The sequence below is a fragment of the Empidonax traillii genome, unplaced genomic scaffold (assembly GCF_003031625.1).
Source record: "Empidonax traillii isolate 1590-97213 ecotype Southwest subspecies unplaced genomic scaffold, ASM303162v1 scaffold138:size3245559, whole genome shotgun sequence".
Classification (NCBI taxonomy): domain Eukaryota; kingdom Metazoa; phylum Chordata; class Aves; order Passeriformes; family Tyrannidae; genus Empidonax; species Empidonax traillii.
Genome location: NW_020955331.1, coordinates 2,378,310 through 2,392,268, shown reverse-complemented (window position 1 = coordinate 2,392,268; position 13,959 = coordinate 2,378,310). Strand labels below are relative to the sequence as shown.

At 49.6% G+C, this 13,959-nt stretch overlaps 2 protein-coding genes across 2 annotated transcripts in view; both read right to left on the bottom strand.

Moving 5' to 3' along the window:
* Nucleotides 1–1,304, bottom strand: part of LOC114057619 (HRAS-like suppressor 3) — a 12,619-nt gene extending 11,315 nt beyond the window's left edge. Inside the window, exon 1 of the mRNA XM_027884122.1 lies at nt 1,181–1,304. The gene's annotated coding sequence lies outside the window, so the exon portion shown is untranslated. The remainder of the gene's footprint in view (nt 1–1,180) is intronic.
* An 8,111-nt stretch (nt 1,305–9,415) lies between these two features.
* LOC114057568 (phospholipid-metabolizing enzyme A-C1-like) lies at nt 9,416–10,699 on the bottom strand. The gene is made up of 3 exons (XM_027883992.1): nt 10,489–10,699; nt 10,034–10,302; nt 9,416–9,712 (listed from the first exon to the last, which is right to left on the bottom strand). The coding sequence occupies exons 1-3, from the start codon at nt 10,604–10,606 to the stop codon at nt 9,608–9,610; spliced, it is 492 nt and encodes a 163-aa protein (XP_027739793.1). The 5' UTR covers nt 10,607–10,699; the 3' UTR covers nt 9,416–9,607.
* Between the last annotated feature and the right edge of the window lie 3,260 nt (nt 10,700–13,959).

Here is a 13,959-nt window from a genome sequence, read left to right as displayed (position 1 = left end):
GACAGAAGAGGAGTTTAGGTCAACATGAGTTTGTTTAGATTTTATTGTAATTAATAATTATCACAGAAAGGGGGCAAAGTTGCTGGTAAGCTTTGGCATAAGGTGTGGCAAATACTGGGCAATGACGATGCACAGCCAGGAGCTCCCTGCCTTGCTCAGTGGTCTTCCAAATGGCCCATCAGTTGCTCTTTCTCTTATTCCCTAATGCCAATGAGAACAAGGCCTTCAGAGCTCTGTCAGCCAAAACAGCACCAGCAGTAGCATCAGCAACACCAGCAGCAGCAGCATCAGCAACAACACCAGCAAAAACAACAGGAGTAGCACCAAAAATAACTGCAACTGCAGTCACACCACCGACAGCTGCACCAGTGACGACTTTACGAGCGAGAGATGCCCAACATGAAGTGAGATGCGATCGGGTAAAGGCTCGGGGGAAAGGAGTGGCTTGGGTATTCGGCTAGCTAATGGGGGAAAAGGGAGGACAAGGGATTGGGGAGAGACGGGTGAGATGATCAATTGAGTTAGAACAGAGGCGGGGCTGGCTCAGTGGGCAGGTCAAGATGGCGCTGGCCAGGGAAGAGATGTTGATGCCACCCCGGGGGGAATAACAGCAAGGCTTAAAGTGAAACCGTGCAATAGGAACCGCAATTCCTAATCTCAAACTGTGTCTGTAATTGTCTGATTCTGGGGGATAACCGTCATGGTGATTCTGTTCCTAGAGATGTTCTTTCCACATTTTGTAGTTGGAGCTTTCTCCCAAAGCCCATCAGTTGCTCTCTCTCTTATTCCCTGAATTCTTTCCAGAAGCCCTTATATTTGCCAAAGCATCAGCAGCACAACCAGAAGTAGCAGCACCAGTCATAACACCAGCAGCAGCAACAGGGCCAACACCACAAATAGTTAAAAGCCACAGCTCCAACACTGGCAACTACAGAATCGACCACTTCAAAGGTCAGAAAACTTCCACTCTTGCCCTGTAAAGCGAAAGTAAAATACAGGCTGGAAATAAAATAAAAAATTATATTTGCCCCCAGGCATGCTAATGAAGAGCAGGTAGGGATAACCGGGGCAATTAAAACAATGAGACATCTGCTTCATAAGCAGGGCTATCCCTCAGGCTGTGGCATTCAGTAAGAGGGCACAGTCGGGGTGCAGACAAACCATAGTGACCCTCCTGGACCCAGCTTTTGTAGCTGGGCTGGCTCAGCGCAGGGCACAGCGGAGCGGGGAGCTGTGGGGTGTGCAGAGGCAGCTGCCGGGGCCGCAGGCACGGAGGGCGTTAGTGCCGGGCACCGAGGGCATCCGCTGCCGGAGCGGCCCCGTCTCGGGGCGGCCGCTCCCGCCCGCTGGCGCAGGGCAAGGCACGGCGCAGCCGGCGAAAGGTGAGGTTCGGCCATGTCGGCGTCCAGCCCTCGCCGCCCTCCCCGTCTCCCCTCGCCGCCGTCTCCACCCTCCCCTCCCGCCCGTGTTCCCTTCGGGGCTTGGCTTGTGCGGCGACCGGGCCCGCTCCGCTGGCGGGACGCAACTCCCCAAGAGTGCCCGCTGTGCCGAGCCCGTCCCCAGGCTCCGGGGCACCTCCGGCCCCCGACGGGGCTGCATCCCGCTGGTAGACGTCCAGTCGCATCCGCCGAGCTCCGCTCACCTTCGCCCCTGTCCCGCTGCTGCCGCTACCGGGCTACAGGCCCGCTCTAAATAGAGAGGGAGCGGGTGCGCCCCAGGCAGGCGAGAAGGGAACGGTTCTTCCTGTGCTGACTGCCGCCTCTGCCCGGGAACCCTCCCATCCTGTCCCGCCACTCCGTTCGGGGCTCCGCTCCCAAGGGTGTTGCCATAACCATGCGTTGGGTGGAAAATATGGTCCTGCCACCGAGGAAGACAGGCCACCGCGTCCTAGCAAGCAGTCTCTACGTCCGAGCGGTGTTCCCTTCCAGTGAAGGGCAACAGCACTGACCCTGCACCCTGTTACTCTGCGGGGAGTTGTCTTGCAGAACAACCTCTGTTTGATGATTAAAGCCTGGCTTGGATATCAGTTAAACTGCCAGCACCGAAAAGGGCAGAGGATGCTGCAGAGGGATCCAAATTGGCCTCGTGTAAACGTGTTATAAGTAAATTAAAATTAGGCTGAAATATAGTAATAAAAATATATTGAAGATTTATGAAAAATGCAAATAAGCAAAACAGCACGCTGGTCACCCGGGGAGGCCTCTGCTCCACTCACGGCACACAAGCGCAGTAAGCAAAAACAGTAACTTATTCCCTTATCAGTTCCCCTCCCATAGTCACTTGTTATCGTTCTATTGGATTCGAGTTTGCAGGTCTGGTTCTGGTTGGCTTCCCTGCAGGCCCGTTTCAGTTGTCAGGTGCTTTCCTTTCCATAGTTTTTATTAGTCCTTAGTCCTTGCTTAGTGTGTAGGTGTTTCTAGATGTCCATCTTGCATACTCTGTATCATTTTCGTTCTTGATCCTTTGATTCTTGTCCTTCCTTTCATTACTTTATGAGTGTGCTATGAGACAATAAGCTTTTTATAAAAGTAAGATACAAAATATTTATTCAGCCAGGCACAATAATTTGTCTTTCCAGTTTAAGAACTGCAAGCTACATGACTATCAACTTACAATGCTGATAGATTAATGAATTATTCTGCAATTTACAGTCTCCCAACCTTAACAGAACATTGATTATAATAACATATATATGTATATAAGAATATAACATGCAATACAATTTAATGAGTAAACAACTACTACTAATTTGATGAGTAAATTTAAACTTCTACTACTAATTTATTACAAACGCAAAAGACTTTGCAGGAAAGAACAGGGATGAGATTTACCCCACCTGCAGGCACAGTGACAGGCACTGGGCGAGACCGTGCAGATGGGTGTGGGGCTGCCCAGTGCTGGGGCTTTGCTGGCTTGCACTGAACAGCCCAGGTTTTCATCCTCGAATATGGACCAGATTCTGATGTTTGAAATCTCGCCCTTCTGGGACAGACTTGGCCCATTCTGGCTGCACCCTGAAGCTCAGACAAGGATTATTCTCTTGGCTGTTGATAAAAGAACAGCCTTGTCTCTACTCCATGGCAACCACAGGTCTCAGGTCTTGCTAACATCTGCTACAAAGGCTCAAAAAAACCCCAATACAGCAAGTGATGGATTCTGCTGCTCCTCCTCACACATTGACTTCATGGTTCGGGCAGTGTTCAACCAAATCCTGTTAATGCACCCGCCAGATTTGATGGAATGGTGACTCATAACAATCACCCTGAGGCTGACTGCACAGACGAGCACAGTACAGGTGCAAACCCCTGCATTCAGTGAAATGCTACAGCTTTCAAGAACTAAAAGAAAGTCTACCAGCTGAAATAATGCCAGTTTTCTTGTCCTTTACAGGGTGTATTGGAGACATGAGAGGTGCATGTGCTGTCCTCACACAGCACTCCCTTGCAATTCTCTGAGTACAGAATGGTTAAAGCTCACAGATTGCTTTACAACCACCTAATTAGTTTATCTGTGCAAGAAGTTTTGATTACATTTCCAGGAATCAAGAAAGGATCTCAGTTTCAGTTTTATGATAATATGTTTCCCTGTATTAAAATAAGAACTTTATTTAAATGTAATATCAAGGGGCATTACAAAACATGACCCAAGGCCTTGGCTTTGCTATTTCAAACACTGAAAAACTAACACTGAAAAAAAAAATAAACAGTGAAATATTTCCTTGTTTTACTTTGCTTGCTTTTGGTTTGGCTTTTGGTTTACCTGCTAAACCATGGTTCTCTCCACCCACAAGTTTTTTCACTTCAACTTTTCCAGTTTTCTCCCCAGTCCATAGGGGAGAGAGTGAGCAGCTGCCTGGTACTTAGTTGCTGGCTGGGGTTAAACCCTGATAGCACGTGAAGAGCAGATAAAACCAGCAAGCCTCTTACAGACAGCTGTTTTGCTCTCATGTCTCCTTACAGCTCAGGCTTTGAAAATGGTCCATGCAGTGATATCACTGTCAGAGCAGGAGGTGTCCATGGCCTCCCCATGGCCTTCACCTCCCAAATATTCCCAGCATCCAGTGTGTGCCAGAGTTGATCAGGTGAGTTTGCTGGGTGCAGTCATGGGGAACTGCTGCCTGCTCGATGCTCAGTGTGCGGGGTTGTGGGTGGGAGTGCACTTCTCTCAAAGGTGCTGATAAACTAAACTTCAGTCCTCAGTAACTGTATAAAATACAGAAGAAGAGGGGTTTGAATTGGTTTTGATCCTCAAACTCCAGTGCTGGGAGGTTTTTTGTGGTGTTAGGAGGGCTTTGCTCGTGGTAACTAGTATTTCTGGAACAGGTACAGGAGTAGAGTCACATGAAAAGGCAAAATATAACAGTGACCATAGAATAGATTTGTTTGCCATTTCTTAAAAAATGTTTATTGATAAGCTGAAAACAGGCATGGAGCAGCCAGCAATAATGCCATTTAATGAAATATATGTGAAGGTAATTACCTGTTTGTATAGAAATGTGCTTGATTCCCAGGACTGCTGAGCAAATTAGTAATGAAAAAGCAACAGCAGCTTAAGCTGGGTATTAAAACTGTAGCTGTAGAATGCAACAAAGGAAAGAAGCCACTGCAGATGAAGGGTAGTGAAGTGACTCTGCAGTATTTTAAGGCAAAAATATTTGTCTATGGAATTTGACCTGTTTTCTGTTCTTCTTCTAGAGCCTAAACCTGAAAGCAGAAACCACCTGCAGCACTAAACTTGCAGTACGGGAGCTGCTTGGGTTTGTGGTTTATGTTTGGAGCAGGGAAGGTCGAGATGCTTTGGTTGCTTAGCTGTGGTTCAACACCTGACTCTTTATGTCCTGATTCTGTTCGTTGATTCCACTCTGCTGTTTTGGGCAAGTGCTGCATACCCATTGTTTATCATACACTGTGCTCACCACAGGGTTTTATCCTTTCTAGTATCACTTTGTGGGGAGAAAGGTCACACAGGGTTTCAAGTTCAGCAAAGATGTGAAAAGCTGAGTCATTCCTGTCAGGGGTAGATTGGTGAATTGGGGAAAAAAAGTCCCATGACATAATTTTAACTCTTCTGAAAGAATGAAGGGAATTAGAGCAGGCTGAGTCCTTCTTAGCTGGGTGGTGGAGGCACAGGAGCAGGACTTGCTGTAAAAATGGGGCTTTGGGAGAGCAGCTGCTTCCCTCTGTTGGGGAAAAACACCAAAACCAACTTGAAAAATGAGTGAATGTCTCAGGTAGGTGAAGGGGGGTAGTTTTTATAGGTTAGCTAAATGTAGGAGATTTTTTTTTTATTTTATTTTTTCGTATTATCATATGGTTTTGGAAGGCGCGAGAGACCCCTCTCAATGCAGGCCGGGGGCAGGGAGGGATGAGGGGTCCCTGCAGGAAATGCCACGAGAACTTAGGGGGGTAAAACCTATTAGCACGTCCCGACCTTGCTCCGTGCTTCCTGGGCATGTACCTCAGAGGGATTTGGGTCGCTTGCCCTCAGACCTGTCCCGTGCTCCAGGTTTTTGATTCCCTTGCTGGGCAGGGGCTCTCCCCTTCTCTGTGGCAGCCATGCTGAAAGGAATCCGGGAATTCCCTTTCCATTTTGTGTGTTGTGGGTGGTGCCCGATTGCCTGCTCCAGGAGCTATTCCCGCTCCAGCTTCAGGGCTCCCTTGTAGGACCGGAGCTCTCCCATTGCCTCGGCCACTGCCCTGTCCTGAGGACTGCTGGCCCTTGACAGCTGAGGCTGCAGCCGCACTCGAGGGACTTGAGAGCTTCCCTCCTTCCCAGGCCACAAATGCTCTTCTGTCCCTAGATGTATTTTCAGTCCTCCTGGCCCTCCAGCTTGCAATCTGTCTCTTCCTCTTCCTCGCTGGCATTGATACTGTGCACAGCCGCATGCACGTAATCACAAACAAAATGTGCATTTCCTTTTCATGTCATGTATTTTGCTGGCCCTTTAGTTAAGCATATGGAGGAGAAGTCAACTTGGGAACGAATTTGCTGATCCGGTACTGACTGAAGCAGGTAGAGCCCAGGAAAGGGGGAGGGGGTGTGGGGAAGGTGGTTTTAAGATTTGTTTTGCTTCTTATTATCCTACTCTGATTTTGACTGGTAGTAAATTCAGTTAATTTCCACAAGTCAAGTCTGTTTTGTCCATGACTGTAATCGCTGAGTGATGTCTCCCTGTCCTCAACCCATGAGCCTTTTGTAATATTTTCTCTCCCTTGTCCAGTTCCAGAGGGGAGCGATAGAGCAGCTTTGGTGGGCAGCCAGGGCCAGCCCACCACAGCCTTTCAAACTTCTCTTACAACCTCCTGACAAGACTGTGAGTAGCGAGGCAGTTCCTCCTCTTCTCAAAAGAGTGGTCAGCAACCAGGAGAAGAAAAAAGCACTTGCAGCTTGCCGAGCTTTTCTTCCTCACAGAAAAAAAAAGAAGCACAACGGGGTGGATTGTGGATTTGCATGTTGGAGGAGGCTTGCTGGCTGGAGAAGTGAGTGGGCAGGGATTGCTGTTGCCTCCCCCTGGAGCACCATGAGCTCACACAGGCCTGGGCCACTTCAGCCCTCCCAGGCACTCATCCAGGGCACAGTGCAGACAGACAGCTGCTGCCAGCTGTGCTGCCCAGGCTGGGAATGGCCAAGCCCTGTGGCTCCTCTCTGAGCTTCCTGCACAGGATGCGTTCAGGTGGAGGCCTGGCACTAGGGCAAGCACAGAGGGAGGGGAAGCACACACGTGCATCAGCTATGGCTGCACAAAAGTACTTGGGCTCCAGGTTCTGCCCCAGGCACCTGATCTGCAACTTTCAGCAGTAGCCTAAGATAGGCAGATCCATGCCATGGGGAATCTGGCATCAAAACTTCCCAGATCTCTGTGACAAAGAATTGATGTTGCCTTCAAGTGCCTCCTCCGTGCTTGCCACTTGGAAAATGTTGGACATCTTCTCAAATCATTAGGAATAGATGCACGTCTTGGCAAGGGATTTAAATCTAATGGTTTCCCCTGTCTTTTCCAACAGTCTTTTTGCACTCCTGTGATCTGGAGAGTCTTATCTGATCTTATGTCTTGCTGGTGCTCTTGGTCACCTTTTGTGTACCTCTTTTAAAGAGGTGAGTTTACCAACCATTCCCTGGAGTGAACAGGGGTTGGGTCTTTCTAGCCTAATCTGCAGCCATGCTCTCCTCTTGTCATTGCATAAACCCTCAGCCCTTTTTTTTATTCCCTTAAGACTCAATGTATGTCAGCCAAATCTATTTTAGGCAACCTTGGGGACCATTCAGAACACATCCTTAAGCCTTTAGAGAGGGAGCTGTAGTGCAGCTGCCTGGGAGGAACACACTGCCTGGCTCACAGCGGGAGCCAGCCACAGCATGAGTCAGCTGCTTGGCAGTGATTTTGAAATGCCTCTTTCCCTTTTGTCTCACAGTTGACCAGGCTGGAGATGGTGCTGGGTTGTGTCTTAGATATTGCAGTAATCCCTGAAGTTCTCTATGGGCTGGTACAAAAAATGGCAGAGAATGCTGCAGATGGATCCCAACCGGCCTCAAATAAATGCAAAAGACTTTGTAGCAAAGAGCAGGGATGAGATTTGCCCCACCTGCAAACACAGTGGTGGGCACTAGGTGAGACCCTGCAGCCAAATGTGGGGCTGCACAGTGCTGGGGCTTCCCCAGCTTGCACTGAACAGCTCAGGTTTTCATCCTCTGATGTGCAGCAGATATTCAGATACTTGAAATCCCTACACCATCCCACCTACTTAGGGGCAGGCTGGGCCCATACTGGCTGTGCCCTGGAGCACAGATAAGGATTTCTCTCTTGGCTGTTTGTAAAATGACAGCCTTGACTCTACTCCCTGGCAACTGCAGGAATCAAAAAAGGAGTTTCAGTTTTATGATGATATATTTTCATGTATTAGAAATAAGAACTTTATACAAAGGTAATAACAGACAGCAGTACAAAATACGACCAGAAGTCTTGGTTTTGTTATTTCAAACATTAGAAAACTGATGCTGAAAAGAGCAGTGAATCAATTCCTTGTTTTACTTTGCTTATGTGCATAGGAAGTTTTTTGATTTCAGCTACTGCTGGTAGGGGAGCGAGCTTACTGGTTGGCAGGGGTTAAACCTCAGCAAGATGTTAAGAGCAGATACAACCAGCAAGCCTCTTACAAACAGCTGTTTTGCTCTCATCTCTCCTTACAGTCCAGGCACTTGCCTGAAATAAAAGCAACACAGGATTCTATTTCTTACAGGTGGACTGCAGTGAACAGGCTTTTCCAAACACTTAGGCCAGATACTCCAGGTAAAGAGAAGCAAACCACACTTTCCCAAAAGAGTTTTCTTCTCAGACGATCCACTCATCAGCTTTCTGACAAGGAATAGCAGGGCTCAATACCTTTGGAGATGAGCAAAAGGTGCCTCACAGCTCATTCTCCACATACATCACCCCCAGCACTGCAGGGACCCCAGCTTTGCCTTTCTGCTGGCTGGGCGAAGATTGATCTGCTGACTATGAACTGCTTAAAATCCACTTCTGGTCACTGAAGAGACAATGGTCTCAGATGTGGGGAACAAAGGCTCCTGGCTGCCCTTGCCATCTCCAGTGGTCTTTCTCTAAGCCTCAGTGTTTTGGCATCCTAAAGAGTTGAATCATAGAGTGGGTTGGTTGAAACGGACCTGAAAAATCATCTAGTAAGCTTGCTCAGGCCCTAATGCCAACATTACTGGGCTTACAGGGGTGATGAGGGAAAGTGTGATGTCACAGTGGAACAAATAGCTGACTGAGACAGAGCCAGCTGGGTTTTTTTGGTCAGACTTTCCCAGACTGGTGGGGTCTGCTGCTCCCAAAGGGAGTCAGAGGAGCCACCACAAGGGGCACTTTCCAGGCATGCAAAAATGAGCAAAACACCATCATAGAGCCTTTAAGACCTGCCCTCCCTTCCTACCTCCCAGGACCTGCTCAGTTTAGGCACTGCAAGCTCCCACTCTAAAACACTTTACATGCCTTGCTTGCCCTTTTATTCAAGCCTGGGAACCAGGAGTTCTCTATCTATGCAGGCCCTCAGCTGGAAGACACATAGTATACGCTCAGCAATACTTTTATTTTGTCAGAAAATTAAGGTTAAAGTCCATCACACACAGAAAGAGCCTACAGGAATCATCTGAGAAAAAGAGGATGTGGGTAGAAAGCCTGCACCTGTCCTCAACAAAGCACTGGAGAGGAGATGGCAGGGAAGGAATGGATAGTTTGCTTGCAAGTGCTCCCAAACTACCACAAAAGTCATCATAAGCAATGGAAAAAAAAGCAGATATAGCAAACAGGCTGGTGCTGCTGGGGTCACTTTGAAGGGTGACACTCAACTTGCTCTTTCTAAAGGGATGGGAGAAGGAAGGCTGAAGTGTTTAAATCGCACACAAAGCTACGCTCAAATGCAAAGAAGAGGATTTTATGGCAATATTATTTTGGGGTTTTTTTAGATTTTATTAAGGCTTTGATTTGGTTATTTTGTCAGCAAGAGTGCCTCTTGTTAGTATGCCCCCGTGGCAGTTGTCGCAGAAGCTGGGCAGTGACCCTCCATGGCCACAGGCTATTGCTTTGCTCTGAGCTCTTTCTGACAAACCATCAGTACTCCTTCTCTCTGGATTTGCCCCTGAGCAAGCCCACCAAGACAGTGGAGGCAACAGCAACAGCTCCTACTGCCAACATGCTACCAATTGCTATCTTGGCCTGTAAAGGGAAAGGAAAACACAGGCTAGAATCATGATAAGTAGGGATAATCAGGGCAATTAAATGAATGACAGACATCTACCCCATAAATAGAAGGGTTACTGTGGCATTCAGGAAAAGGGCACTGTCAGGGTGCACATAGACCATAGTGACCCTCCTGCTCCAGGGTCTCTGGTGAAGCCAGAGTGCTGGTTTGGACCCCACACCTGGGACTTGGCTGTCCCCAGGCAGCCTGCAGGCAGTGTCCCAGTCCAGGGGCTGACAGGGAGAAGCAAGGAGGTGCTCTGTGAGGCAAACAGGGGCTTACCCCATGTTACTTACCTGGTCAGAGACCCCCTCGCCATAGCGGAGCATTGTCACAAAGTGCTCGCAGTTTTTGCTGAGCACATCATAGGGCACCTCCATGTCAATGTAGAGCTCAGCATGCTGGATGATCTCCTTCACTGGGAGAGGAGTGTGGGACTGGTCATACTTGTTGTTGACCTTCCAGTCGTTATTTTCCACCACCTCCTTCAGGAGCTGCTTCTTCACCTTGGCCTTTCTAGTAAATATTGACATGGTGCTCACCAACAGGGATGGAGCCCCTTCATCTGGGAAAGGCAGGAAGGAGATAAGCCAAGCAGAACCTCTCATGCCTCTTCAAGACCTCAGATGGGTTTCTGGCTGGTCCTGCAAAGGCCATCTACACACAGAGGGTCAGTCCAACACCAGCCCACGGAGGGAGACAGGGCTCCTGGGGCACACCAGTACACCCTGCCAGGCTGCCCCAGCCTTACCTACAGGAGTCACGTTGAGGACATATCCATCGCCCAAGTAGAGAGCCCAGTGCCGGTAAATTCCTCGGTTGATCTCGATCAGGTCCCCCGGCTGGGGGTCCCGCTTGCCAGACGCCATCCCAGGAGCCTGCGGTCAGGACACGCTTTTGTAGCTGGGCTGGCTCAGCGCAGGGCACAGCGGAGCGGGCAGGTATGGGGTGTGCAGGGGCAGCTGCCGGGGCCGCAGGCACGGAGGGTGTTAGTGCCGGGCACCGAGGGCATCCGCTGCCGGAGCGGCGGCTCCTCCGCGTCGCACCCGGCTCGGGGCGGCCGCTCCCGCCCGCTGGCGCAGGGCAAGGCACGGAAGGGCCGCCGCTCCCACCCAGAGGATGAGGTCGGCTCCCCCGCCGCCGTCCCCGTCTCCCCCCGCCGCCGCACGGTCCCCGCGCCCCCCTCCCGCCCGTGCTCCCTTCGGGGCTCGGCTTGTGCGGCGACCGGGCCCGCTCCGCTGGCGAGACGCAGCTCCCCGGGGGTGCCCGCGGTGGCGAGCCTGTCCCCAGGCTCCGGGGCACATTCGGCTGCTCGCCAGACCCCCATCCTGCTGGCAGACGCCCGCTCTCACCCCCTGAGCTCCAGCCCCCTCCGCCGAGCTCCGCTCCCCGCCCCTTCGCATCGCCCCGCTCACTGCACCTCCCGTTCCGCCGCTGCCGCCACCAAGCTCCTGACCCGTTGGCTCGCTATAAATAGCGAGGAGAAGGCGCTTGCGCAGATCCTGCCGGGATCACTGCCAGGGCTGTCCCGGAGCACCCCCGTCCCGTCCCGTCCCGTCCCGTCCTCGCAGACGGAGGCTCCACTCCCGAGGGTGTTGGCTAATCCGCTAGCTGGGTGGAAAATCTGGTCCTGTCCCCGACGAAGACGGAACACCGCCGCCTTGCCATCTCCTCCAGCCGCGTAGGGGTTCCGGTGAGGAGAAACAACAAAAGATTTTTAGGATGGCTAATTTTTTTTTTTTTTTTTTTTTTTTTTTTTAACGCGGCCCAGGCATTTCTTTCAGGACATCAGCGGAATCTGATGATTGTGCCCAGCAAGTCTTGATCCGAGAAGGATCCCGATCCCTTACGGCCATCTCCTTGGCTGTTGCCTGCACGGTGTGCTAAAAAGGAAGGTTCACAAACAATAAAACTGTCTTCTGGATGAGTTGAACTCAGCAGTGTATTTAAAGCCCAGAACTTAAAAAGTCAGGTGAGCAAGCTGGTTTATTTAAAAGATGAGAGCAGTGGGAGATTTGTAATCTTTCTGACTTCTAGTGACATGAATTAGTTAATTCAGTGGAGCACTGAGTGGCAATTCTTTCCATATTACACCATACTTCAAGTCTGAATTATTTGCAGAGCTTTGCAGTGGAAAGCCAGGACTATTCCTGTGGTATTGACAAAAAAAAAAAAAATATATGTAGAAACCCAGAAATCTGCTTTACCTGGGCACAGTAGGATTCTGTTGCCTAGGGGAGCCTGGGCTGGGATCCTGCAGGGAAGGGACTGGCCTGTGCTCTCACCAGTGCAAGGGGAGGTGAGCGTGGTCAACGCCGCTCAGCAGTCAGAGAATCGCACTGCTGCAGGCACAAGAGTGCAATAGGAAGCTGCCACTGAAGAGGCAGGAAAGATGGCATTATATTCACGGTGAAATTCCAGCATAAGGCTGACGGTTCATTTGTGCACATGTAGGTCTCTCTCGATTCATTTTCATTATGTAATGAGGTTGAAAGGCTTTTTCTATTCACACACTCTCCAAAATAGCTGTGGCCTGTGTGGATGAACAGGCCACGTGAACAGGCTGGTGTGCCCTTGAATGGACCAGAATAACCTAACTCACCATGGAGACTGCAAATACTTCTCTGGCTAACAGTACACATGAATTTATAGATAAAAAGGAAAGGAGAAAGGATAAGTAAATAATAACCAGCATTATGGCAGAAACAACAGGAAGCCCACACTGTTCCTCACTGCAATCATTGTTAAGGAAACCCTTCTGTCCAACCACTCAGGAGCCCCTGTGGCAGACACGCTCAAACCACCCGAGCTGGGACTGCCCATCAGAGCAGGTGGCCCCAGTGAGCCAATGGGTGCCCTGCTCGACTCCCTGTACACCCCACACTCACACAGTCAGACAAGGTTTCCTCCCTGGCTTGACCCCAGGTTTCCCTTAGCAGATCCTCAGACACCTGGATCCTTAAAATAAATTGCAACAACAAAACAGCAGCTTGATCTGGGTGCCTTCAAGGAGGGACCCCAGAAAAAGAAACTCTGCAGTTTTTATACCCTCACAGTGTAAGTGTGAAAGACTGCTGTTCCTCACTCCTACTGTGTCTCTCTTTTCGCCTGCCTGGTGTCACAGGTCCCTGTACCTGTGCCCTTTGTTATGTAAAAGGTTGGCACCAGTTCGGGGCCCCTTGCCTCTTTCACTGCAGCTGAGCTACAAGCACTATATGTATTCCTAAACAATCAGGAGGTAATGTGCAATGAACTGGAAAAACATCAGTAAAACCTTTGTGGTGCTTACACCTCAAAGCTTCACTCATAGCACTGGAAATTCATTCTGGCCTTGTACAAGGCCCAGGCAGTGCTTCAGTTCCTGAGCTTTGTGACGGGTCTGTTACGGGGTGGGTGTAACACAAGGCTTGTTACCAGGCCTTGTTGCAAACACCTTTGGTCTCCTGATGTAGGGGGGTCCTTAGTGTGGTCTGCAGCTGAGCGGGTGAAAATCTCCTCTCACATTTATCATTTTGGCAGCTTCTGAGTTTGCAAAGACCCCCAGGAGAGTTTATGACAGGATCTCATTCTTCAGAAAGTTTGTGTTAAGTTATGCTCTCACATAGCCTCCACAGGGACTGATTACAACTCTATTTCTTGTACCCCTTGTCCTCTCCACCCTAATAGCAAGGAGGCAGTGCTCCATCAAACAATCACTTCTTTCAGTCCATCACACCCAAGGGGGACAGTGGGTGTTATTTGTTTTAGTACATCTGTCCTCAGATGAACTTAGTGTCTTCTGTTTTATTTCTCTCCCCAGTTGGATATGCTTTGCTAGACAAGGAGTAAGAACTGTGTTCACGTCAGTAAGTTAATCCCCTCCCCATGGAAGGATTTGGGTAAGATGATCTCATGAAGACCTGCCTGGGATGCTATAATTAGTTCATACAATGATAGAATGGTTTGAGTTGGAAGGGACTTCAAAGATCATCCAGTTTCAAACCCACTGCTGTGTGAAAGGGACACCTTTAACTAGATCAGGTTGCTCAGAGCTCCATCCAACCTGGCCTTGAACACTTCCAGGGATGAGGCAGCCACAACTTCTCTGGGCAATCTGTTCCAGTGCCTTATCACCCTCACAGTAAAGAATCTCTTTCTAAAATCTAATCTAAACCTACTTCGTAATATCTGATATAAACATGCTGACTTTCAGTTCGAATTCTGACCACATCAGTCTACAGTT

Coding starts and splice junctions, on each gene's coding strand:
- LOC114057568 (XM_027883992.1), bottom strand. CDS start 10,606: ATGGCGTCTGGCAAGCGGGACCCCCAGCCGGGGGACCTGATCGAGATC. Junction 10,303..10,488: donor CCTCAACGTGACTCCTGTAG/GTAAGGCTGGGG, acceptor TGCCTTTCCCAG/ATGAAGGGGCTCCATCCCTG. Junction 9,713..10,033: donor GCGAGGGGGTCTCTGACCAG/GTAAGTAACATG, acceptor TTCCCTTTACAG/GCCAAGATAGCAATTGGTAG.